This window comes from Cydia fagiglandana, chromosome 9, assembly GCF_963556715.1.
Source record: "Cydia fagiglandana chromosome 9, ilCydFagi1.1, whole genome shotgun sequence".
NCBI classification, from domain to species: domain Eukaryota; kingdom Metazoa; phylum Arthropoda; class Insecta; order Lepidoptera; family Tortricidae; genus Cydia; species Cydia fagiglandana.
The window spans coordinates 9582753-9609614 of record NC_085940.1 but is presented as its reverse complement, the minus strand read 5'-3'; the positions used below and the strand labels follow the sequence as shown (position 1 = coordinate 9609614).

Sequence of the window (26862 nt, the reverse complement as noted above, 5' to 3'; positions counted from 1 at the left end):
TATAAATGTTGCTATGTATTTTTAAAGTCAATGCATATGTTGTATTGACTATAGTGGAAGAGCCCTACTTACTGAATACCTACATATTTGTCAATAGATATGCTTGTCAGATGCAGATAGGGGAATTGTTCCTTTCTGCATCCGACAAGCATATACAACATGTTCCAAAATTCAACGATAAGCTGGCACCAGAAGATTGACCTGCTCATGACGGCTCGAGGAAAAATAATAAAAAAAATTGTAGATATGGTTCCATAGATATTCCATAATAAATTAAGATATTTTTTTTCTTGTTTTTCCTCTAGTAGTCATGAGTAGATTCATCTTCTTGTGCCAGCTTATCATTGAATTTTGGGACATGTGGTTTAAAACAATTCGTTGTTCTCATGTATATTCCATATTTCTAGAATAATTACTTTATTAAGCTTGGCGGCCACTATCGCCTTGGCACAGTAATATATATTTTGGCTTTTTTTTATTACCAAGAGGCATTCCTCAGGCATTCTCAAGCATACCAAGGTATCCAGAAATACTAAAAACACCTTGGCATGTCTAAGATACCTTGGTAAACCTGTAAGCCTGCCAGAGGGATGTCAGGGATGCCTAGGCATTCACAAGCAGAGCTTGATGTCTAAGGATGCCTCGGTAATATGCTAAAAGATGATTTTCCAATTTTTCCATGCTATGTCAATAATGGGTGTGGGATCCTATTACAAGCAACACAAATTGCACTTGTAGTTGTTAATAAACACTGAGTTTTTCGAAATTTCTGGTATGAATTCAAATATAGATAGCTTCAAAATTATTTTAGTTTAGTGCCTACTTAGAAAGTTGTTGTTTCTTAGGTTTATGAATAAGATTATGTTGTAAAGCAAATAAAACCCAAGTAAGTAGGAGTTGAAGTATTATAATCACTTTTGCATTACACATTTTTCTCACTTTTATTATAACCTATTAGGTATGCCAGCTAGTCTGGAATTATCCCAATACATTTGCTTCACACTAAAATACTTGATTTTATATTTCGCATCTTGTTTTATGTACGTTTCTATAGTTCTAAACATAGTTCACTTCTGTAGCAGGTTACGATTTTCAGAGGCAGACTTGTAGATGTTTATAGTTGCCATCTCGCTGTTTTCGATTATCATAGTTCGTCCGTGGTGGATTTGTCCAAAGGATTTATCATTTTTATCTTGATTCCAATAATCAGAAGCCTTTAATTGGTTTTAATGACCATCCTGGCGACAACTAGTAGTGCCGACATTATGCCGTCGAGTTTCATCGGATGGGACGTATTTGTTAACCTGTGATAACGTCAATCTGGTCTTAACTCCAACTTTGAGTCATTTTGCACGCAATTTAAACTTAAAACACGCACATTCCTTTTAAACTATAAATAAATTAATGTATTTATGAGAGATGGATGTTCTCTCAATTATAATGACTTTTAGAGCCATTGATGTCTACTGTCACACGTTTTTGCGTTTAGAAACTCCACAATTTATGGTTATTAACATTTTTTTAATTATTTAAATAACATATTTCCTCAAATTATTGAAAAATAAAATATAAATTCATGAAATACGGACAAATTCAATAAAGTGCCGCCATTTTTATCATGCGGTAAAATCGTTAACCAGTGGTCTACGACCGGTTAAGGGCAGCGTAACTTTTTAACAGACGTTAGGCGTGGTGCAACCCAAATATGCAGTTAGCGTTCGTTAGCGCCATCTTTAGCCATGATCAGCACATCAAATGGGCATGGTGCAACCCGCCCTTAGTATATGATGATCAACACATTCTGCCAAAGAAGCTATGGATCTCTCTTAGTGACTATTTTATGACACCTGGCTGTTTTTTCCTGCCTCCTGCCTTCGATTATACCTTAGGTAATCACCAAATTGTTTAATATATTTGTAGACAAAATTCAAAAACTCGTTTGATCACTGAAACAGGCCTGATATTTTATAGTAAGTTTAGTAAGTTAATGGTTCGTCTGAGTAGTTCCAAACGGACTATTTTGGCTTACCAAATAAATTAATCGTATAGTCTTCCTGGCCTATATCATATGGAAGTGAGTAAGTCAATATCTTGTTGGTAATTTGTTTACATAAAACTTGAGTAAAGTTATAAGTTGTCCCGCAGCCGTCGCCGGTCCCGCTGGCGCCGCCGGTGCCGGCGACGGAGTGGGCGCGCGCGCTGCAGGCGCTGCCCGCGCCCACGCCGCCGCCGCTCGACTTCTGCCCGCCGCCCGCGCCTCGCCCGCGCAAGATCCGCGGCATGCACGGTCAGTACCTAAGGCCTATTGCAGGCAGGCTCAACAAATTCACACGTGCGACTTATGCGGCATGAAGTGCCGTGCAGCGATAGGCTTGTATAGCCATAGGCAGAAATAAATACATTGGCCGTCTTGACACAGCGTTGCAACAATCATCCGTCAGGGATGCAGTGGCCATTGATGACACCAGCGGCATACACTGTCAGTATTTTCCAGTGAGGATTTTGGCTACGAATAATAAAAAAAAACATTGAATTACATTAGCAGTCAATATTCCAACAATAAACTATAAATCATTAAAAATGTGAAAGAACGGCAAGGCTATAATAACTCAGACACTATTGCTCAACAGTTTACAAGAATTGTTTAAAAAATATAATATTGAATCCCAGGAATACTTTATTGTCTTATAGGAAGACAAACACAAACAAACAAGACAATAGGTACATAATATACAAGAAAACACAAAATTTACACATAGTTTGTTCATAACTAACAAAAATCCTTACATTTTATACTATTATTACAATAAAGAAACCTAAAAATACACATTAGACATACTTAAAACTACCTATCCTAACACTCGTTCTTTAATATACACTTAGCCATAGTAAGGAATGTTTAAGACAGCGACTATATTGTATCCTCAGAAGACGTTATCATCATCATCATCATCATCATTTATTCAATAACAATATTACATTGTGTTTGAAATCTTAAATCTAGGCACATGCATACAAAATATATTACAAAACAACATCACAGCCACCAATTTAAAAATAATTAATAATACATCATCAAATAAAAATAAAAAGTCAAATAAATTAAAGTAAATGTCTCCGAAATTAAATAAACATGAATTAATAACATGAACAAAAAAGAAAAATGTCAACAAGTAAAAAGTTAGTTTAATGCTTAGGTATAATTTAATACAAACAGGGTCCGCGAACCTGGACCGCTCTGGTTGCTCGTCGAGCAACAGCGGCGACGACAGCCGCGCCCGCGACAGCCAGAGCCGCGCCGTGTCGCCGTGGAACTCGTCGGCCTCCTTCAGCGAGCCCAGCAGCGAGGCCGAGGACTCCACGGCCGAGCTCACCGTCACCAACCTGCCGCCTTTCGACCCGGCCGTCATACAGGCCATGCTCACTAAACTCTTCAGCCAGTACGTCCCCGTTGTCAAAGGTAAGTCTATTTTTCACTTGGAATTATTTATGTTCCTTTCTGTATAAAATATAAAAAATGTGAGATAAAATGTAAAAAATATAAATGTCTAATTTTATATTGTACATACAGACATTATATTATGTATAGAGTAGTAGCAGTCAAGTTAGCTGCGTTTCATTAAAAGTCAACGATTTGTTACATGAAGTATGAGAAACAATGAGGGTTTCTACTGGATTTAAGTGTATTTTAAAATAATTATAGGATAAAAAACTTCAATCAATTTTCATTCTTTTTTCAGGGCATATACTAAAATTTTATTTAATCGATATGAAACAATTAGATTATTTTTCCTTGCTAGTGATGGTGTGGGTGTACAACGACGGGCCCATAGCCACGGTGGTGGTTCGGTCGGAGTGGGACGCGCGGCTGGCCATCGCGCGCGTGCACAAGCGGCGCCTCGACAACGCGTGGAGCGGCCGCCGCCTCGAGCTCGCGCTCGGCCGCCCCTCGCCCGCGCCCAACCAGGACGTGCTGCGCGCAAGGCTACGCGCCATCCTGCTCGACCACGCCAACCACGCCCTGCCCCTCCTGCGCCTGAGAGACGCCTACGCCAGCCGCCACTGCTGCGCGCTCACCACCTCCGACATAGCCCGGCTTAAAGACACCGTCATTATCCACGAAGGCTACGGGCGACTCGTACAATTAACCGATCTGACACCAGTTACAGAGTTAGATATGGAGGAGGCTCCGTGGAAGTGTCATATCCATGGCGGATTGAGTACGGGACATGAGGACGGGAGTAGGATTCTGCAGCCCGTGTTTATGGAGATCTCTGTGCTGGCGAAGAATACTCTAGCGCTGCTGGACAGCCATGGAGGAAAATTGCCTTTATTAAGGTTAGTGTTACATATAGTCTGTGCGGAAAGAGAAGTCGTGAAATGTATGGAATCCAATACACTCTAAGACTCTTCTCTTTTCGTACAAATTCTAAGTACATATTAGGAAAGTAAGAATTATAATTTTTGTACTTTGTCTTCCGCTCTGTCTTCATGCGGAGTATAAGGTCTAAAGCAGGGCTAAGAAACTCCTCGCTTCGGGCAAACTCGGCTCCGTTCGGCTCAGCATTGCTCCGAACAATTATTAGGGTTGACACATCTTGACGTCCCTTTGCGTGCACGGCCACAGATAAGATAATGGCTTGAATTTTGACAACCCTAAGTCAGACCAAGAATAGTCTGCAGCGGATTTGATAGCCCACGCAGTGAAAGTGTTATTTTAAACGTCAAACTTCTATGAAATTATGACGTATAAATGACACTTGCACTGTGTGGACTCTCAAATCCGCTGCAGACTTTTTTTGATCCGACTCTAGCTGAAAGGGATAGTGCCATATATTAGAAAGGTACAGCATGATTCGACCCTGAACCGTTGTCACACTTCGGGTGTTGTAGGAAGTTTCCTTTCTGTGTGCGTGTGTTTAGTTGGTTATAACTTGTTCGTATTCCAGTTTCGTGGAATGTTACGAGGCGGCGTTCTCTTCGTTCTCGTACGACGCGACCCGCGGGGTGCCGCTGGAGCTGCTGCTGCACGGCGCCGCGGCCGTCGAGCTGCGCGACGCGCCCTCGCGCCATCTAGTGCGCAGGGAGCCGCAACACGATCTCAGTAAGTCCTGTTTTTACCATGTATACTTATAACAAAACTTCAGTGAGACACAGACATATTAAATATCTTAAGAACGGGTCACTCACGTATTTTAAGTCGAAAAACGCTCGACATATTTCACTCCGTACCGAAGAGTGTCATCAGGTCACCGTAAACGCAAGCTCCTGAATCCTGATGACACTCCTCGGTACGAAGTGAAACATGTCGAGCGTTTTTCGACTTAAAATACGTGACGGACCCGTTCTTAAGATATTTAATATGTATACTTATGTTCTGAAAAGGTTTTTGCAAAGTCCACATAATATTTATTATCGCGGCCTTATTCATTCGGAATGACTTAAGAGCGCTCTTACAAGAAAAGTCGAAATAATGCAAAATTGATGATACTAGTCGACGAAATTCAGGACTTTGTGCTCATTATTAGAAACAATGAGTACTTGTTCCAGTAAAAGCGTCTTCTTATCTTTTTAAATATCGTTGTAAATATTAGAAAAAGGACTTATTAAATTAGTAATGAATTTTTTTCTGATGGTCGTTTCCGAAAAACCGCGTGAAGCACTGAACGGCAAGCTCTTATTTGGAAATGTTGAGAAGTTTACTCTGCTAAACCTGGCTATTTTGTATTACTAATACCCTGTACTTTAGGCATATCAAACGATATTTTTCCTACATACCTTTGAGAAAGAGAAAATCAAAGTAAAACGAACTCAATTTTCTCTCCGAAACAAGTGTCAATTTCTACGAAAATCTACTTAATATCGAAGTCATTTTCATACTCAAGCAATCTGCAACGTTTGCTTATACTGTTGGTATACATTAGTGTTTATGAAATTCTACTATAATTTTTTGACAATTTTTTGAAAACTACTCTATATTACCGATGACGCGCGCTCGCCAGCTCAGTGCCGCGGCAGAGCTTGTACAGGCAGGACGTGTGTCGGTCGGCTCCGCACATTTTCAACGTCGACGACGAGGTTTTTTATCATTGTGTGCGGCGGGCGCCGTGTAAAACGCTATACTGTGTGCGTGTAAACCGCAACGAGAGACTTTGATCCTAGCACTGTTTTTATAGTATTATAATTTTTAATACCAGTTTAATAAACTACCGGACAGGATTAAAAATATTTGAAACGACCTGACATTCTATATGTATTTATTTGACTCAAGATAGTACTCAGGGTCTGATGATGGAGCCGGAAGGTGGTCACCGGTACCAATCAACCATGCAACTAAACCACTTTGTGTTTAGGCTCGTTTTATTCATCTCAACAAGATCTTTGACACAAGATAGTACTCAGGGTCTGATGATGGAGCCGGAAGGTGGTCACCGGTACCAATCAACCATGCAACTAAACCACTTCGTGTTTGGGCACGTTTGATTCGGCTCAACAAGATCTTTGACTTAAGATAGTACTCAGGGTCTGATGATGGAGCCGGAAGGTGGTCACCAGTACCAGTCAACCATGCAACTAAACCACTTCGTGCTTGGGCTCGTTTGATTCGTCTCAACAAGATCTTTGACACAAGATAGTACTCAGGGTCTGATGATGGAGCCGGAAGGTGGTCACCGGTACTAATCAACCATGCAACTAAACCATTTCGTGTTTGGGCTCGTTTGATTCGTCTCAACAAGATCTTTGACACAAGATAGTACTCAGGGTCTGATGATGGAGCTGGAAGGTGGTCACCGGTACCAATCAACCATGCAACTAAACCACTTCGTGTTTAGGCTCGTTTTATTCGTCTCAACAAGATCTTTGACACAAGATAGTACTCAGGGTCTGATGATGGAGCCGGAAGGTGGTCACCGGTACCAATCAACCATGCAACTAAACCACTTCGTGTTTAGGCTCGTTTTATTCGTCTTAACAAGATCTTTGACACAAAATAGTACTCAGGGTCTGATGATGGAGCCGAAAGGTGGTCACCGGTACCAATCAACCATGCAACTAAACCACTTCGTGTTTGGGCTCGTTTGATTCATCTCAACAAGATCTTTGACACAAGATAGTACTCAGGGTCTGATGATGGAGCCGGAATGTGGTCACCGGTACTAAGCAACCATGCAACTAAACCATTTCGTGTTTGGGCTCGTTTGATTCATCTCAACAAGATCTTTGACACAAGATAGTACTCAGGGTCTGATGATGGAGCCGGAATGTGGTCACCGGTACTAATCAACCATGCAACTAAACCATTTCGTGTTTGGGCTCGTTTGATTCGTCTCAACAAGATCTTTGACACAAGATAGTACTCAGGGTCTGATGATGGAGCCGGAAGGTGGTCACCGGTACCAATCTACCATGCAACTAAACCACTTCGTGTTTGGGCTCGTTTGATTCGTCTCAACAAGATCTTTGACACAAGATAGTACTCAGGGTCTGATGATGGAGCCGAAAGGTGGTCACCGGTACCAATCAACCATGCAACTAAACCACTTCGTGTTTGGGCTCGTTTGATTCGTCTCAACAAGATCTTTGACACAAGATAGTACTCAGGGTCTGATGATGGAGCCGGAATGTGGTCACCGGTACTAATCAACCATGCAACTAAACCATTTCGTGTTTGGGCTCGTTTGATTCGTCTCAACAAGATCTTTGACACAAGATAGTACTCAGGGTCTGATGATGGAGCCGGAAGGTGGTCACCGGTACCAATCTACCATGCAACTAAACCACTTCGTGTTTGGGCTCGTTTGATTCGTCTCAACAAGATCTTTGACACAAGATAGTACTCAGGGTCTAATGATGGAGCCGGAAGGTGGTCACCAGTACCAATCAACCATGCAACTAAACCACTTCGTGTTTAGGCTCGTTTTATTCGTCTCAACAAGATCTTTGACACTGAAGATACACAGGGTCTGATGATGGAGCTGGAAGGTGGCCACGGGTACCAGTCTATCCTGTAACTAAATCACTTCGTGTTTGGGCTCGTTTGATTTCTCTCACAAGATCTTTGACACAAGACAGTACTCAGGGTCTGATGATGGAGCTGGAAGGTGGTCACCGGTACCAATCAACCATGCAACTAAACCACTTCGTGTTTAGGCTCGTTTTATTCGTCTCAACAAGATCTTTGACACAAGATAGTACTCAGGGTCTGATGATGGAGCCGGAAGGTGGTCACCGGTACCAATCAACCATGCAACTAAACCACTTCGTGTTTAGGCTCGTTTTATTCGTCTTAACAAGATCTTTGACACAAAATAGTACTCAGGGTCTGATGATGGAGCCGAAAGGTGGTCACCGGTACCAATCAACCATGCAACTAAACCACTTCGTGTTTGGGCTCGTTTGATTCATCTCAACAAGATCTTTGACACAAGATAGTACTCAGGGTCTGATGATGGAGCCGGAATGTGGTCACCGGTACTAAGCAACCATGCAACTAAATCATTTCGTGTTTGGGCTCGTTTGATTCATCTCAACAAGATCTTTGACACAAGATAGTACTCAGGGTCTGATGATGGAGCCGGAATGTGGTCACCGGTACTAAGCAACCATGCAACTAAACCATTTCGTGTTTGGGCTCGTTTGATTCATCTCAACAAGATCTTTGACACAAGATAGTACTCAGGGTCTGATGATGGAGCCGGAATGTGGTCACCGGTACTAATCAACCATGCAACTAAACCATTTCGTGTTTGGGCTCGTTTGATTCGTCTCAACAAGATCTTTGACACAAGATAGTACTCAGGGTCTGATGATGGAGCCGGAAGGTGGTCACCGGTACCAATCTACCATGCAACTAAACCACTTCGTGTTTGGGCTCGTTTGATTCATCTCAACAAGATCTTTGACACAAGATAGTACTCAGGGTCTGATGATGGAGCCGAAAGGTGGTCACCGGTACCAATCAACCATGCAACTAAACCACTTCGTGTTTGGGCTCGTTTGATTCGTCTCAACAAGATCTTTGACACAAGATAGTACTCAGGGTCTGATGATGGAGCCGGAATGTGGTCACCGGTACTAATCAACCATGCAACTAAACCATTTCGTGTTTGGGCTCGTTTGATTCGTCTCAACAAGATCTTTGACACAAGATAGTACTCAGGGTCTGATGATGGAGCCGGAAGGTGGTCACCGGTACCAATCTACCATGCAACTAAACCACTTCGTGTTTGGGCTCGTTTGATTCGTCTCAACAAGATCTTTGACACAAGATAGTACTCAGGGTCTAATGATGGAGCCGGAAGGTGGTCACCAGTACCAATCAACCATGCAACTAAACCACTTCGTGTTTAGGCTCGTTTTATTCGTCTCAACAAGATCTTTGACACTGAAGATACACAGGGTCTGATGATGGAGCTGGAAGGTGGCCACGGGTACCAGTCTATCCTGTAACTAAATCACTTCGTGTTTGGGCTCGTTTGATTTCTCTCAACAAGATCTTTGACACAAGACAGTACTCAGGGTCTGATGATGGAGCCGGAAGGTGGTCACCGGTACCAATCTACCATGCAACTAAACCACTTCGTGTTTGGGCTCGTTTGATTCGTCTCAACAAGATCTTTGACACAAGATAGTACTCAGGGTCTGATGATGGAGCCGAAAGGTGGTCACCGGTACCAATCAACCATGAAACTAAACCACTTCGTGTTTTGGATCGTCTTATTCGTCTCAACAAGATCTTTGACACTGAAGATACACAGGGTCAGGGTCAGATACAAAGAATGTCACTAAAATGTCCCAAAACAGGACACCTTTCAATATTGCAGTTGAAAAAATGTTTAGAAACCTCTGTTTACCTCAGATATCGATTTTAAACGCAATCGGGTAATTTCTAGAAATGTCCCAAAAAAGGACATCTCTCAATATTTCCCTCGGAAACAAGTTTCGAAACCTTTGAGCACCTCAGATATCGATTTTGAACGCTATCGGTTAATTTCAAGGAAAGTCCCGAAAATGTTCCAAAAAGGACATCCTTCATATAGCCATCGGAAACATGTTTCGGAACCTTTGGTAAACTCAGACACCGCTTTTGAACGCATTTGGTCAGTTTCACAAAAATGGCCTAAATAAAAAGGACATTAGGTAGGTACATACAAAGTAATCGTCAATCCGAATTGACGATTGAGGATTGACCGATCAATTCGAATTAACGATTAGTAATCGTCAATCTTCAATCAGTAGATTTAGAATTAGTTTCGTCAATCGTCAATTCGAATTGATCGGTCAGTTCTCAATCGTCAATTCGAATTGATTTTTTGCCAACACTGCTATCATGTAACTGAACCACTTCATGTTTGGGCTCGTTTGATTCCTCTCAACAAGACCTTGGACACAAGTTAGTACTCAGGGTCTGATGATGGAGCTGGACTGTGGCCACGGGTACCAGTCTACCATGTAACTGAACCACTTCGTGTTTGGGCTCGTTTGATTCGTCGCAACAAGATCTTTGACACAAGATACTACTCAGGGTCTGATGATGGAGCTCGAAGGTCGCGACGGGTACCAGTCTATCACATAACTGAACCACTTCTTGTTTTGGCTTCGTGTTTGGTTTATCACCTAGTGTCAAAGATCTTGTTGAGACGAATCAAACGAGCCTAAACACGAAGTGGTTTAGTTGCATGGTTGATTGGTACCGGTGACCACCTTCCAGCTCCATCATCAGACTCTGAGTATCACCTAGTGTCAAAGATCTTGTTGAGACTAATCAAACGAGCCTAAACATGAAGTGGTTTAGTTGCATGGTTGATTGGTACCGGTGACCACCTTCCGGCTCCTTCATCAGACTCTGAGTATCACCTAGTGTCAAAGATCTTGTTGAGACTAGTCAAACGAGCCTAAACATGAAGTGGTTTAGTTGCATGGTTGATTGGTACCGGTAACCAACTTCCAGCTCCATCATCAGACTCTGAGTATCACCTATATAGTGTCAAAGATCTTGTTGAGATGAATAAAACGAGCCTAAACACGATGTGGTTTAGTTGTATGGTTGATTGGTAATGGTGACCACCTTCCAGCTCCATCATCAGACCCTGAGTACTGTCTTGTGTCAAAGATCTTGTTGAGACGAATCAAACGAGCCCAAACACGAAGTGGTTTAGTTACATGATAGACTGGTACCCGTGGCCACCTTCCAGCTCCATCGTCAGACCCTGTGTATCTTCAGTTTCTTGTAACTTGTTTCTTGTAAATAAGCGAGTACCTATAATTTCTTTCGAGTAATACACGTTCATAAGTACGAGTATGGGGCTATTCATAAATTACGTCGTTTCAAATGGGAGGAGGGGGGGAGGGGGTCTGGACATCGGATGATGGTAGCATGACGTAGGAGGAAACAGAGTCATCCGAAGCATGATTTTTGGATGATTTGAGGGATGGGGGGGGGTCAAAAATAGATGACGTAATTTATGAACAGCCCCTATGTACATTTGCACTGCATTTAGTATTTTCGTACTTACCAAATAACAGTTTTAGGACTTTATAAGTTAAGTACAGTTAGTGTTGTTATGGTTGATTTCAATATGCTTCGCGAAGGATCAAGAATGTTTAATCCATCATGGTAGTGCGAGTGTGGTAGAAGGGATCGGAATACTGAGCTCGCACGGCCTGCCGCAGCGCGTAAAATACCTAAACTCGCTCAACCCCGAAATGTAATAGCACTCTTAAGGCTCCGTCACATTGACGCGGAAGCGTTCGTGGAGCGATGCGATAGCAAGGTGGTTATGACTGATTTCTCATTCAGCGCGGTACTGCGTTGCAATCGCGTTGTAAGTTACCTACGGCTATGGGTAGTCCGGCGCTGGCAGCACAACTGCTCCGCCTCCGATCCGCGCCAATGTGACGGGCGAGTGACCGGGAGCTCGCCGCTTCCACCCCGCGACCGCTCCGCGTCGGTTCCGCATTCGAGCGGCGTATCGAGAGCGGATTGAACGCGGTGCCGCGCTACGGCAATGTGACGCAGCTCTTACTTTTGATAATTGTATCACAAGTAACTGTCCTGTCCAGGCTCTAGTTCCCGGTCGAGCGGCGAGCGCGAGCGGCCGCGCACGGCGCCGGCGCTGGAGCCGATGCTGGCGCTGTTCGAGCGCGAGCTGGTGGACCTGCTGCGCGCCGCGCCGCGCTGCTGCATACCCTTCAGCAAGTCAGTACCGTGCTTACACAGACAAGACGGGTCTCTATTGTTTCCCAAATAGTTTTAAGTCATAATGTATTGTTTGTCCGAATTTTCGTTAGTCATAATTGGTTTTTCTCAGAAACGCGTAACTTTTCAGGATTGCCATAAAACAAACCTAACCTAACCTATCTATAGAATAACCTTACGAAAATCCTGAAAAGTTAACGGTTTCAGTTTTATGACTAACTATAATAAGACATACAATACATTATGACTTAAAACTTTATGGGAAACAAAAGGACCCCAGACAAAGACATCCCCCAGACTGAGCATAGTAGCGCTACCCCCTCTGCCACAAATATACGGTAGTTTCACTCCATTTTCGAGTCAAAGTTTAGTGTCTTTATGTGACGCCCGTGACTTTGAACGGACCAATCACGGCACGGGACTTGCTCACCTCGTCCCCGCACCCCAGTATTTTAGGCAGCATCGGTTTCATGAAATAATTGCTCTAAACTCCCTCATACAGCTCAGCATACGAATCTGGAGTAGCTTGGCGTTAATGCTCCTATACTAAACCAGTGACGGGATAATAATAGATACACGTCGTGTTAATTTTTATAACATAATCTTAGTTGAATTGTTGATACAGCAATTCTTTAAAACATAATTGTTGTTTTAGGCTGATACCAGCTTTCCATCATCATTTCGGCCGCCAGTGCCGCGTAGCTGATTACGGGTTCACGAAGCTACCTGAACTACTTTCGGCGCTCAGCAGCACTATCGTGGTAAGTGCATAATCTATCGTTTTAATTACTCAAGAAAACTGGTACAAACATCTTCAAAGAAGTGCGAGTTTTCCGAACTACATACCCGCATTTGGTCTAGAATATTCAGTTTTACTTCAGGGCTGCCACTTATCGCTTTGTGCCATTTGTATCGTTAATTTTCCCCTAGATTTTCTAACTAGCTTGTCTGCTCCCAGGTACTGGGGTCAGGGTCATACCGCATCATCACCATCTCCGCGGCGGCGCAGGGCCGGCGCTGGACCGCCGACCTGCTCAAGCTGCTGAAGTCCGTGCCCGGCCGCGCCGTGCACCCCAACGACATCCCCGCCCTGTACCAGGAGACCTTCGGCAAGGTTGGTCAACTTGTGTCATTCCCAAGTACTAGGGTCGGGGTCCTATCGCATCATCACCATCTCCGCGGCGGCGCAGGGCAGGCGCTGGACCGCCGACCTGCTCAAGCTGCTGAAGGCCGTGCCCGGCCGCGCCGTGCACCCCAACGACATCCCCGCCCTGTACCAGGAGACCTTCGGCAAGGTTGGTCAACTTGTGTCATTCCCAGGTACTAGGGTCAGGGTCATACCGCATCATCACCATCTCCGCGGCGGCGCAGGGCCGGCGCTGGACCGCCGACCTGCTCAAGCTGTACCAGGAGACCTTCGGCAAGGTTGGTCAACTCGTGTCATTCCCAGGTACTAGGGTCAGGGTCATATCGCATCATCACCATCTCCGCGGCGGCGCAGGGTCGGCGCTGGACCGCCGACCTGCTCAAGCTGCTGAAGGCCGTGCCGTGCACCCCAACGACATCCCCGCCCTGTACCAGGAGACCTTCGGCAAGGTTGGTCAACTTGTGTCATTCCCAGGTACTGGGGTCAGGGTCATACCGCATCATCACCATCTCCAAGGCGGCGCAGGGTAAGCGCTGGACCGCCGACCTGCTCAAGCTGCTGAAGGCCGTGCCCGGCCGCGCCGTGCACCCCAACGATATCCCCGCCCTGTACCAGGAGACCTTCGGCAAGGTTGGTTGTTACTAGGGTCATACGAGTGTATTCAAACGATGTTGCTGTCCTTTCGGCCAGGAGCAACGCTTTGACGCATTATTCCATACCTTTGTTTCTCCTTTGAAACAAAGGTTTGCAGTAAATCTTAAAATAGGGTTAGACCAAGCTAAGTTGGCAGTGATTTTGATAGCCCAGACTGTGCAAGTGTTATTTTAAGCTTTCCGAACCTCGAAATGTTTAACCAAACTTGTAGACGCGTCCAGCCAGCGAGATTTATAGCCAATTTACAGAATACAAAATTGAATGTATATGTGATTGCAGCCATTCTCGCCGGCGGACTACGGCGTGTGCACGCTGGCGGAGCTGATGGGCCGGGTGGCGCCGGGCACGGTGGCGGCGGCGGCGGACGGCGCCGTGTCGCTGCCGCGCCGCGCGCCCACGCCCGAGGAGCGCGGCCGCTCCGCGCAGTTCGCGCTGCAGGCCGTCGAGCTGCTCTGCTACACGCCCAACCTGAGGGTCAGTGTCCGATACTTATAGTTCGTTTTTTTAGCATTAGAAAGGACTTGAAAGAGGGTAAGCGATCTTGACATGTCTTTTAATTGAAAAACGCTTTTTAAAAATCAGTAACGATTACTTATGAAAACAGAAGAATATAAATGATCGTATTAGATTCATATTGTTTACCTTATTTCTAATGCTAAAAAAACGAACTACAAGCCAAGGTTGCACTAAACTGTGTGTCGCCGTTAAAGCGTTCGCTAAATTTATTTGTAAGAGATTTCATACTTCACTGCCGTTTGACGTTAATCAGTCTGTTAAATATGGTTATTGCAACTGGGCCTTAGCCAAAGTTGCTCCACTCTGTCACCGGTAGTGCCTCCGTTATCTTGCACGGGTAAAATCCGTCCTCGTCTGCTGAGTTAGCGTTTCGCAAGACAGCAGAGGTATAATATTTTAAACTTTCGCGTTTTGAATACATATTAACTCACATTATAGACGGGTCTAACGCGAATTATATTCAATTACCTTGATTTACCGACGTTTCGACACAGGTACAGCAGAGCAGAGGAGAGAGGTAGAGCAGAGGTACTTAGAGCGTACGCAAAATATTATTGTATAGGAAGATTTATACTTCACTGCTGACGAACGGTGATCAGTTAGCTAATAGTGATTGCTTTAACTGCCCCTTAATCAAGACTCTAGCTTCTAGCGAGACGTCTCGTCCATGATAAGACGCGAACCTAATGTATAATCGATTATAGGATTATAGATGCGGTGAGAAACAGCCAACAATGCTGTTTTCAGAAAATATTCTGATAATAATTCTTTAATTCTGGTTTGATTCCAGCCTGGGGCACTGGAGGCCTTGGTCACCTTTTCTTAGTATATGACATTTATTCCAATTTATAATGCTGTTTTTGTGGTGTATTTTTAACTTTGTGTATATAACTTTAGAATGATATCCTAATCCTATCTAGATCTTAAAAGCCAATATTCCTTATTGTTGTATATTTTCCTAGCCTATTTGAGCGTTCCACTGGCAAAGGCCTATAGGCAAAGGCGCATATTTATAATTGAATATTTCTCTCAGATGGAATTCTCCCGCTTCGTGCCCGCTTACCACGCTCATTTCGGCAGCCAGCTCCGCGTGGCCCACTACGGCTGCGTCAAGCTCGTCGACCTCTTCGAAGTTATCCCCGACGCTGTCTCCGTATACACCGAACCAAGCGGCGAGAGGGGCGTGCGACTAGCTATACGAACCGCCCGAGCTGTACTAGCTACGCGATTCAGAGCCCTCGGCCCTGTGACTCTAGAGAGCCTCCCTCAGGCCTACGCGGCGCAGTTCGGCGCCGCCCCGCAACCGGACGTCCTTAACGCCTCGACGTTGGAAGAGCTGGTTTACGCGACCGGTGGCTGTGTTGAGAATGGCCTAGTTCGTGCTCCAGGTGTGTACCTATAGTGCATATTTAACGCATAACAATCACAAATTTCACTTATCCTAGCCACCGGGATAAAGTAATGAAATGTTTGTGTTTTTTTTGTGTTCTCATTAATGTTAGTATTAAGTTGACCCATCTATCCAATTTCTTTGTCCAATGTGCATCGCAATGTACATCTCACTCTCTCATTAGGCAATAGTTATTTGTTTTACAAGGGGGCAAAGTTGTTTAACCGCTCGTGCTTATATTGATACCCGAGCAAGCGAGAGATTCCAAAATTGAACCACGAGCGTAGCGAGTGGTTCGAAAAATGGAATCTTGAGCGTTGTGAGGGTTTCACCACACCAATCCGAAGCAAATATTAAATGTAAAATATCAGACAAGATCAAACTAAATCAAATCCAAATTAATGTTATTAAATATTTATCATCCAAAATCATCATTTAAAAGTCAATTCTACCAGCAAACATGAGAAAACAACTCAGAATCTGCATTTGATTACTTTGCCTCACATGTGAATAAAATGCAACTTTGCTATCAGTTTTTGAAGTGCAAAGTAAGACTTTCCGAGCTGGTGTGGTGAAAAATTCAAATACACATTGGACCAAGGAATTGGACAGGTGGAATATCACCCTTAGTTATAAGTTAGGTCACTACCGAAAACAGCGCTGCTGCTTGCCGTGAGATTACGCTAAGTGGGGGTCATTTTTTCGTGCGTTCCTTTTCTCTTAAATATGTAACCAACCATCTTGAGACGTAAATAAATGTATTCTATTCTATTCTAAAGCAAGGACCTCCAGATGCCATGGTCCGGGGGACTTTTTTAATGTGTTTGACATTTGTTTCAGCATCTGAGAAATGAAAAGGGCACAAATTTGTTTTGGGTCCAATGAATATGCGAGTCATATTTTATTAAATTTACCTTTCTCTGTTCAGGTGATGCCCCGCTGTGGGTGACGTCGTGCCTGGCGGCGTGCGCGGTGCTGTCGGCGGACCGCAGCGTGGCGCGCGGCAGCACGGAGGAGTACTTCTCCAGCGCCTTCAGGAAGCTGCGCGGCTGCGACCCCGATGTGCGGCGACTGGTGTTAGGTACTTTAATATATCATTATCTACAATCTTTTACTGACTTGCTCATCAGAATCATGGCTTAGTGATGTTGCAAGCGTCAATGCTATTTAAGGGCATTTTCAGTTAACTGTGCAGCTTTAACGGCCGGTTAGAAATAGTTACAAAATGCCTGGCTGGCTTAAATATGAAACTTGACATTCATACGTAGCATCAATATAGAGTAGTGTACTGACTCATACTGTTTATACACGCTTCCTGTAGATATTTTAAAATCGTTTGCTATATTTGGATTTTTAAATGCTATTTACTATTGTCCTAGCCGGAGTAGTATTGGCGGACGCGCGACGCGTGCAGCTCACGCCGGCATGGCGCCTTGTGTGGCGCGTGGCGCAGATCCTAGCCGACCGGCCCGAGCCCATGCCCGCCATGGACGTGTTCGTCGAATACACCAGTCGCTTCGAACCGCTGTTCCCGTGCGCGGATTTGGGTGACTACTTTTGAATTAACACATTTCTAAGATATTTTTTTTAGCCTTGTTAAGTCTCCCACTGATGGGCAAAGGCCTCCCCTCGCTTCCTCCACTCAACCCTGTCTTTTGTAGTGGCGACCCACCAACCTGCACTGGACCAGCGTGGTGGGCTTCGGTCCATATCCTCCTCATGAAGTCTAAGATAATGCATGACTAAAATTTTCATTAATTATAAATTAAAAATATTATAAATTAAAAGGTTAACTGGAAGAGATTAAAGGGATAAGTTCGCCTTTGCACTGCCTATCCTGTGCCATATTTGTGTTTATACATACATACATACTTATCCCCTTATTCATAAAATTAATGATATTTGTATATGTGGAAATAAATAAAATAAAATAAAAAGCTTTACTTATAAATTATAAATTATGTTTTACAAATACATAAGTCAAAATGACAAATAAAGACAAACTAATTCAAGCAAGTAACGCGTTTATGAATAACGCCATAAATACACAGCAGTGTTTTAGAGGCGCGCCCACACGGAATGACAAAAAATGGTATTAGCACAAAACAGCTCGATCTACGAAGGTGTGCCTCTGCCTGGCCAGAGGAACCCGCACGTGCGACGGCGATGTTTGTATTAACTTCTCGCGTTAAGTTCTGTCATTTAATAGTAGTTTATGTGACTGCTACATAATGAAAGGCATTAAAATACGAGTGTGGGTTTAAGAAACGAACGAAGTGAGTTTCTTAAAAGGATCACACGAGTGTTTTAATGCCTAATTATGTACAGTTACATACACTACTTTATCTACACACATATTATTACCTTCTATTATATATTCACCAACCTCATATTTCAACCGACATCCATCGTTGCTGTCTGACTTAACTCGCAGATTTGAGAGGTGGCGGCTCCTAAATATCTTTTTATCACTCATTTTACACGATACTTTTGCTTAAAGTTTGTTTAAAAACAACTATCAAATCAATTTTATAACCTAAAACTAATTAAAAGATGAAACTGTAAGTCAAATGGCGGTAAATGAAAACTTTTTTCACAAATGTCACGCATCCGTAGTTTTTTTTAATTCATAGACAAAAGAATAAAGTCCCTATTGTCATGCCACTCGAGATCAAATGTCGTACGGTTTATATTAAAAAAATATACCGAATTGACGTTTCGTATCGATAATTGTTTTAATATCTATGGATACTAGAATAGACACCCACTTGAGTTTTGACAGCTGTTCCAAATTTAAAACTCATAACCTTACAAAAATCTGTAAAGTTATAACTTTAAAGTACAAATTTTACCTACTACCACAGATAAGAAAGTTCTCATAGTAAAATTGGTTGTGATAATGCTGGTCATTTCCTACGGTTTCTGAATGCATTTTAGAGCAGTAATGATATGTGCGTAGATAAAAATAAAAACATTCCTCAGCAAGAAAAGATAAAGTACAATATTGATTTGGTCTGTGGCAGGCTTCGAGTCGGTGGTGGATTTCCTGCGGCACTACCGCGAAGTGTTCGTGGAGGCGGGCGCGCGCTGGGCGCTGAGCGCGGGCGTGGCGGCGCCGCGCTGTCTGGGCCCCGCGAGGCACGAGGACTACTCGGTACACGACACGCCGCCGGGACAAAAGGTAACCTTTATAACTGCCAATATTAAAATTACTAAAAATAGTGTTCAAGTACGGCATATACCTTATTCGAAAAAAAAAAACAAACTTAAGGAGGACTATGTTTGTATGAAAAGGCGATTTGGCACGGGTCCTCCACTTTTGTCTTAATTTCAGCTATATTTTAGCTTTTATTTTTTTAAGCTTTAATTTTAGTTTTTATTTGTTATTTTAAGTACCTACTAACAATACTATGGACCTTTTTGTTTGAAAATACTCATTTTATTTTATTTAACCCTTACCATAAAACCGCCCTATGATTACCATGCATTCTAGGCACCAATATAATGATCTGTTGCAGGGTTCCCGCGTGTTCGAGTCGCCGAAGACGAGCCTGTGGTGCTCGCCGCCCGCCAGCGCGCTGCCCGCGCCCACGGCGCTGCTCGTGCAGGAGAGCAAACGTAAGTACCAACTTAAACATAGGACCTCTTCCAGAAGACTCGTAGTGAATTAATTAATGTTTTCTCAAAAATGGACGGCAAAGTCGACTTTGCCGTCTAAAAAATAGGTCGCGAAGCGCATAGTTTATGGTCAGTCAAAAATTAAAAAGTTAAAAACAAAGCAGTCTCGATTTTGGGACTGCAATGTTGCATACAAATTCCATTATTTGTCGTGTTCCAAACTTTTTAAAGTTGAAATGGCCATATCAAATGAAGGCACAGGCCCATTAAACAGCCAAATAGATGATTAGTACCGCGACTATTTAGCTGTCTCAAATAGGTTGGCGTATTTTCGGCAGAAAAATACACTTCTATTTTTTTATTAAAAAAATAATAAGGCGGCAAGGGCTTTTTTCTGTGAAAATAAATACGTAAGAACGTTGCTTTTGTAAAATATTTCTATGATATTTATATTTCTTGCACCATTTTTGAGAAAAGCACTATATATGACTCGGCTGGAAGGCTACTTGCTGGCTTCGGATTCAATTAAACGGACTTCCAAGGTCGTCCGTTTAAAACGAATCCTCAGCCTGCAAGTAGCTACTTCCGTGCCTCGACAATAATGTACTATTATTTGCATCAAACAGGCGAATATATAGAGGTGTTACATTTTTGTTTTTGAACGATCCTTGTTTTGCCGTGACTGGAATGAATGAATGTTGGATTGTGTTGTCTGGTTATAACCCCACGTTCTCCTTCGCAGGCCGCATCCGCCTGGCGGCGCAGTTCGACGCCATACAGTAGGCTGTCCACGCACGCCCCCGCAAGGTGATACATTCCTTCCAATTTTTATCTCGTAAAAATGGCATGCGTTCCGACGTCACCCCAGCTATATCAGGATTGTATCCAGGGTTGCAACGAATTTTATCATCTAGACTAATTCAAGTGTCCTAAAAATGTGATGTCTATAACAATAATGTTCTAGATCGTATATTTTTGTGTGTTTATTAAGATTAAGATATTTCAAAGCATTCGGAAAATGTTACAATGCATACAATTTGTACCCTGATCAATATTAAATCAGTGTGTATCTCGAATGTTATGTTAAAATTATTTTAGAATTGTGTATAGTCTATATTTATTTCTCGCCAATTTTACTTTATTGACAAAAAGTATTCCTCGTTTATATTATAGGAATGTTTCGAGTATTTACTATTTATGTATTGATCGTCCCTAATCAGCGATATATTGAATTAGGTTTGGTCTGTTCATTAATAATGATGCACCGATTAATGAATGTGAAGTATTAATCTTTTTAACATTTGACATTTTTTATTTTAGGTTTGGAAGACTAGAACAAACCTAATTATTGTTGATATTTCATGCATTTTACTCTTTAACGATCTTCTTATTATCTTATCTTGATCACATCGATTTGTCTATACCTCTAATTTAATTAGTTAACACAAATTAGAAGTAACTATGTTCATTTTTCCATTTCGAAATATCAATAATTATCGTCTAAGAAGTGTAAGTCAAGCTCAAATATTAGTAGGTATACGATTGAATGTAATTTATTTATAATATTTAAAAGTGTAAATAACATTTTCCGAATGTCCTATAAAGTACAATATAATTACTGTATGTGTGTTTTGTCGTAAGAATTTTATCCTTTATACATGATCTCCATCAAATCGCTATAATTAGGCCTTACCTGTTTTGTTGAAATGTATTGATAATTGTTACTGTACAGTCTTAATTGTTTTACTTCGTCGGTTGTAGAAAATATCACTGTTTCAAAGTCCTGTAATTTTTAGACAACAATTTTACTAAATTCTTGAGATATACATTTTACACCGCGATATGCCAGGTTTACATTTAGAATGATATCCATGATCGAATTGTGGTCGATTTTAGCTACAATCTTAAAGAGTCAATTATAAATGTGCAAATTTTTTACCATTTTTTGTATATTTAAGTGATAACACGTATAAATAAATATTCTCTGACAAAAGAAAAATCGTGCTCGCTCTGGGATGATTAAACTATGACTATTAATAGTGTGTTTAGAAGCAGCTGGATATCATTGAAACTGTCGTTGCTAGAGTTGACTCATAGACGGTTGTATGCATCTGTTCCGACCTGGTAGAATACTTAGGTTCTTGTCTGTCGCGCAATTTTGTTTGTCCATGTCACCCGCTGCTCGCAGTTCCACATTGATAATTAGGGTACAAATATATTTTCTATGTAAGTGGTGTATCTTACATTGTCAAGATGTGTTGGACCGATAAGGTAGTGTGCGATGACCGCGGCATTCCGGTATATGCTAAAAAGGTCTGTCGTGGCGCAATGCATTTATGAGGGCTTTATGGTGCGTTTTCTAGATGGTTTGCAGCACGCGTTCGAAGCGCAACAAGTACTTAATCTCTTCTCTGTATAATAGCCGTGTGTATGGATATGTTAGTTTTGTAAATAGTGTAACCTACGTGCAACACTTACTACTGTGATATTTCATTAGTATTTATACCTAGGACGCAACTGGTATCGAAATTAATCCTATCATTTTGGTACATAAATATATGCGTTAAGAATCATGAGCTGCATATTGCTAGGTGAACTCGATTTATTTATGTATATAGTGTACATATGTTTAAACACGCGCAAAAATTGGTACAAAGCGTAGCATAAATTTATTTAGGAGTCGTACATGATTATAACGCCGGTCCGGCCCTGGGTATCGATGTGGAATGTCGGCGAGCGGGTCAGACTTATTCTTGCAGCGTTTATAACGTAACACTCGGTTCCTTTGACAGTAGGGCGATTAATTACTAAAGGCGTCCAACGACTGATCATAGGGTCATTGTGTCATTCGTTTCACCGTCCAGTGCCTGTTTCCATCCACTTGGACCCACTGGACGGTGAACTGACGCAATGACCCTATGTAATATAATGCACAACTACATCATGCAGTCTTTTTTTAAATTATAAAGTCACTAATAAGCGACGTCAGAGGAATCGAGCGTTTACGACGCACCAATTATAACCCGCTCTAGATCCGCGTCAGTAAGGCGGGCCTTACGTCGACTGCGGATCGCAATATAATATGCAATTATATAATATATATGGGTTACGATTTTCATTTACACCACTGCCAGTTCGCATTTCGAGTGAAGTGATACTAAGGGGCCAACGCGAACATCAAAAGTCGATCGACTGTCTCCATCTCTTTTGCATTATTGGAGCGACAGAATGGAGATACACAAATTTCGATTGTCGAAGTTTGCGGTGGCCCCTTGTCCTTGTATTTAATAAATCTTGAAATATTGTTTCATAGATGTTATTTTATTTTGAATTTACTTAAGACTGTAGTGTTTTAAGATAATGTTGTTTTTACTCTTATGTGACCAATATCAAAGTTTTACAATTATAACACTAAGGTTTATAGATTTAAGTATTTGAAAGTACAGTAAGAGGGTATTTAATAAGATATAATTATCTATGTCTTCATAATTCTGTGATCTTTATTTTCTCTGTGTACTGTAGTGAACACTAATTCGTGTTTTCCGTTCATTGATTTGTCACCAATAGTGAAATATCAGTGTTTGGATGTAGTATGTTGTTAGTATTGCATGGAAAAATGAATGTAGTGTTGGAAAATAAATGATATTTTTATAATAACTAGAATCTTGTTTTTTATTTACTTGATTTTTTTTGGGATTTTCAGTAATGTCACCTAGCCTAGCCATCATACTTAAGAAACCAATGTGGGTGATGGTCCTGGGTTCGAATCTTGGCACATATTTTGGAAACAGGCATGAATGTCGCTATGTGCTATTTAATTAATACAGAAATAATTCTGGGTAAATACTAAACTTTGATTTATTATAGCAGACCAATGTCTATATTACATTATAACATGTACAGGAAACTAATTCAAAACTTCATTTACTTAGTTTGGTTCGACAGGGGACCATTGCGCTTCTCCCAAATCATACGATGTTTTTGTTTCATGTAACATTTCCTGGCATCAGCATATCCTCCAAGGTCGCCATCTACGAAAAAAAATATTTAAGAAAACGCAATATTATTTTAACCATATTTCTAACTAATAAAAGGAAACAAATAAAAAATCGTTGCAGTGTAAGATATGGTTAGGGGGAATTGTGAAATTATATTCCTACAAGACCTGTCATGTATTCAGAGGGATAAAAACGTCACGCAAAAAATATGGAGTCAAAGGCAATTTTACATTGAACAAAACTAATTGATAAGAAATTGTTGCAGGCCGAAATATATTTTGTTTCGCTCTGGGGCCTAATTTGTATGTAATAAAGGGCTCTTGTCTCTACTTGGATGCAATAATATTATTTTTTTTTGCGGGATGTGTATTTATTAGCACAGTAAGGGCCCCCCCACACCGTCTTTTGACACGCTCATGTGACGCTAGTGTTAGGTGGCTCTAAATAGTCTAAATTGCACTTACATTTAATAAACCAGGCCTCCTCAGCATCCTTGTACTTGTCCCACAGAGATTTGCAAACGGTCAGGTGGTCCGGAGCCTCATACAGCATACAGTCTTCATAACGCTGACGGAGGATGGACAGGATTTCAGAGTCTACAGCTCTGAAATGTAAAGAACATGAATATTAATAAATTATCTTTCTTAACCTTTTAACCACTTAAAATTATTCATCAAGCATGCTTGTGTCTCCACCACCAGTACAAAGTTTTCTCTTATTTATCAGACTGCAGCAATATGAGCTGGATATTTTATGTCTTATATACCAGTTACTGCAGTTAAAAGGTTAATGATTCTTTTGATATCATCAACAAACTAAATTTGAATAACTAAATAAAAGTGGCTTAAAGCTGCCCAATAAAATTAGACTATCAATGTCATCTCTTCTTCCTGATGCAAGGTTCTCCAGAAGAGATAACTCATGAGCAATAAGATCACCTGTTGTTTACTACAATCAAATTCTGTCAGTAATAAATCGCTTATTTTCTTAACTTAAAAATATTTTTTTGGCATTATAAATTAATTTAATATATTACTAAAATATGTAATTTCATTATAATTTTGAAACATGACATTAATATAAAAATATGGTCACAAGCAAAAGTCACTAAATAACACCATTGAAATTATTGGATAATAAAACATGTTACAAGTGTAATAAAGTGCATTATTACTTTAATTTTTTGATAGTACTTAGTGACTTTTGCTTGTCACCTGACGTTATATTGCTACAGCAGAGGGGATATGCATAATGAGGATTATAATCAAAGTTTAATATTTGTATAATTTCATTGTCATTGTTATTCACAGCTGGCTATCAACATTGAAGAGAGCTGAAAAGTGTTGATAGTTACAGTCAGTGATAAATAAATAATTGAATTTAGACACCTAAATATCATATTGATAAGAACTGAGCAAATAATTTAGTAAAACTAACCTATCACGTTTGAATTGTGCGTTCGCCTCGAAGTCACACACTACGTCGTCAGTGTAGCACTCATCGATAGTCGGTACTCGGCGATACTTCTGGTGGTACCACGGGTACTTCTGCTGGTTGGGCTCCACGATCGACTCTGAAGCAAAACACAATTGTTAACCCCAAACACTTACATAACTAATTTTTAGTGCTCCAAATATATTATATACCTCGGAACCATGTTACTGGTGCATCAACCGTTCTATAAAGAGCGCTCATAAACGCCTTGAAAGCATTATCTTCTCCTGGCACTTTCGTGTCTCCAGCGGTCATTTTAGTTGTATTTATGTAAAATGAAATAAGTAATTGATGAAAAATGAAAGACGTTCGATTATTTTGACATTAACGTTCCGTTTCCAGGGTTGCCAACTCCAAATTTTTTTTACCCCTAGAGCTCAACTTAAAAACCCCTAAAACTGTATTATTTTGGAAAACCCACTAAATAAAAAATAAAAGAAATTATACGTTTAATTAATTCTTTATTTATACATCTTCCAGAATTTAGTACATTATTATGATTTTAAACCGATTCGACATTTTTGTGATCATCAGGGATCGGATATTCGGATCGATATTTACCTAAACTTGGCAAAATCCCGGAAATTGTTGAGAAAATATGGAGTCGGCTTCTTTTTTATTATAAGTTTAATAAATATGCTCCGGGACTCCGGGATCGCAACAAATGACATAAGATGGTACAAATTTACCTACATGTTTAGTTTATGGCTATTTTTGACTATTTTTGTAAGGAAATATGTTGTTATACAGGGTGATTCATGAGACGTGAGCAGGACTAATCCTGCACACTCAGTAACTGATAACTGATCGATCACCGTCGTATTTAGGCGAAACAATCACAGTTTTTCCTATTTTTTTACTTTTTAGTGAGGGCTAGTTTAACTCTCTACAATCATGGTCACCCTACAAGACCTAATCACGGAACATAAAACTCTTTAACCATAATGACAGCGTTATGATTACGAAGAAAATAACTGTCAAACTTGAGTGAGATACGAGTTTTCAAAAGTAACCAGACCGTGATGACAGTGATGACATTAAATTTGATACAGAGTATCGGTAGTTTAGTATTGTAATTTTAGGGTGACCATGCATGTCGTAAATAAGTCAATAACTTTTTTTTTCAACATGACAAAAAAATTAACGTTAATATCAGTAATACTGATACGAAACAGTTGCTTATAATTTACGAAATGCCCAGTGTTAGTCCTGCTCACGTCTCCTGAATCACCCTGTATAGATCTAACAAGAACAGTGTATGTAGTGTAGCCGCAGCGTGAATTGGCAAAATAATGTAAGCATTTCTCTATACATATCTTACATAACTATTTACTACTTATTATAGTAGATTCAAGGGTTCTGTAATATAAGAGAATAATAAAACAATTTTTTTTGTATAACACATATATGTGACGTTTTCAAGCAAAAGGTACAATTTTGTCAATTGTACATAAGGTTCACGTCTAGTTAAATCTTGATGGTATTCGCGACACTATGATTTGCGACAAAGTAGTACCTTTTGCTTGAAAATGACACATATGTTTATTAATAAATTATATATTCAGCAAGAGTTTTATGGAACTGGTTTCACATTACAAACTTAAACACTACGCGTTTTGAACACCTAAATTATATTTTTTCATACGAATAAAAATGTTGTGTTTAACTAAAAGTATATGTAAACGAAACATTAGCTCGTGATTGCTTTAATTTGACGTGCAAATTATGAAGTACCAATTGTTATTCTATAGACACACTATTTTTTTGGTACATTTTGGTAATAATCTTACGAGTACTTTAGCAACAGTAACATAATTACTTATTTTTTTATTACTCAACTTTGAAT

The 26862-nt window shown here is 41.0% G+C and overlaps 2 protein-coding genes across 2 annotated transcripts in view; one reads left to right on the top strand and one right to left on the bottom strand.

The window, feature by feature from the left end:
• The window catches only part of LOC134667328 (meiosis regulator and mRNA stability factor 1), a 36549-nt gene extending 13362 nt beyond the window's left edge, over positions 1 to 23187 (top strand). The window contains exons 8-21 of the mRNA XM_063524674.1: positions 2146 to 2287; positions 3218 to 3460; positions 3801 to 4338; positions 4950 to 5104; positions 12064 to 12199; positions 12855 to 12960; positions 13158 to 13313; positions 14280 to 14474; positions 15550 to 15904; positions 16835 to 16987; positions 17286 to 17453; positions 18930 to 19087; positions 19425 to 19524; positions 20267 to 23187. Of these exons, the coding sequence (XP_063380744.1) occupies positions 2146 to 2287; positions 3218 to 3460; positions 3801 to 4338; positions 4950 to 5104; positions 12064 to 12199; positions 12855 to 12960; positions 13158 to 13313; positions 14280 to 14474; positions 15550 to 15904; positions 16835 to 16987; positions 17286 to 17453; positions 18930 to 19087; positions 19425 to 19524; positions 20267 to 20307 (2646 nt within the window). The 3' untranslated portion in view covers positions 20308 to 23187. The remainder of the gene's footprint in view (positions 1 to 2145; positions 2288 to 3217; positions 3461 to 3800; positions 4339 to 4949; positions 5105 to 12063; positions 12200 to 12854; positions 12961 to 13157; positions 13314 to 14279; positions 14475 to 15549; positions 15905 to 16834; positions 16988 to 17285; positions 17454 to 18929; positions 19088 to 19424; positions 19525 to 20266) is intronic.
• A 177-nt stretch (positions 23188 to 23364) lies between these two features.
• Positions 23365 to 25351, bottom strand: LOC134667327 (NADH dehydrogenase [ubiquinone] 1 beta subcomplex subunit 10). The gene is made up of 4 exons (XM_063524672.1): positions 25169 to 25351; positions 24960 to 25095; positions 23987 to 24126; positions 23365 to 23555 (listed from the first exon to the last, which is right to left on the bottom strand). The coding sequence occupies exons 1-4, from the start codon at positions 25269 to 25271 to the stop codon at positions 23449 to 23451; spliced, it is 486 nt and encodes a 161-aa protein (XP_063380742.1). The 5' UTR covers positions 25272 to 25351; the 3' UTR covers positions 23365 to 23448.
• Positions 25352 to 26862: the final 1511 nt, after the last annotated feature.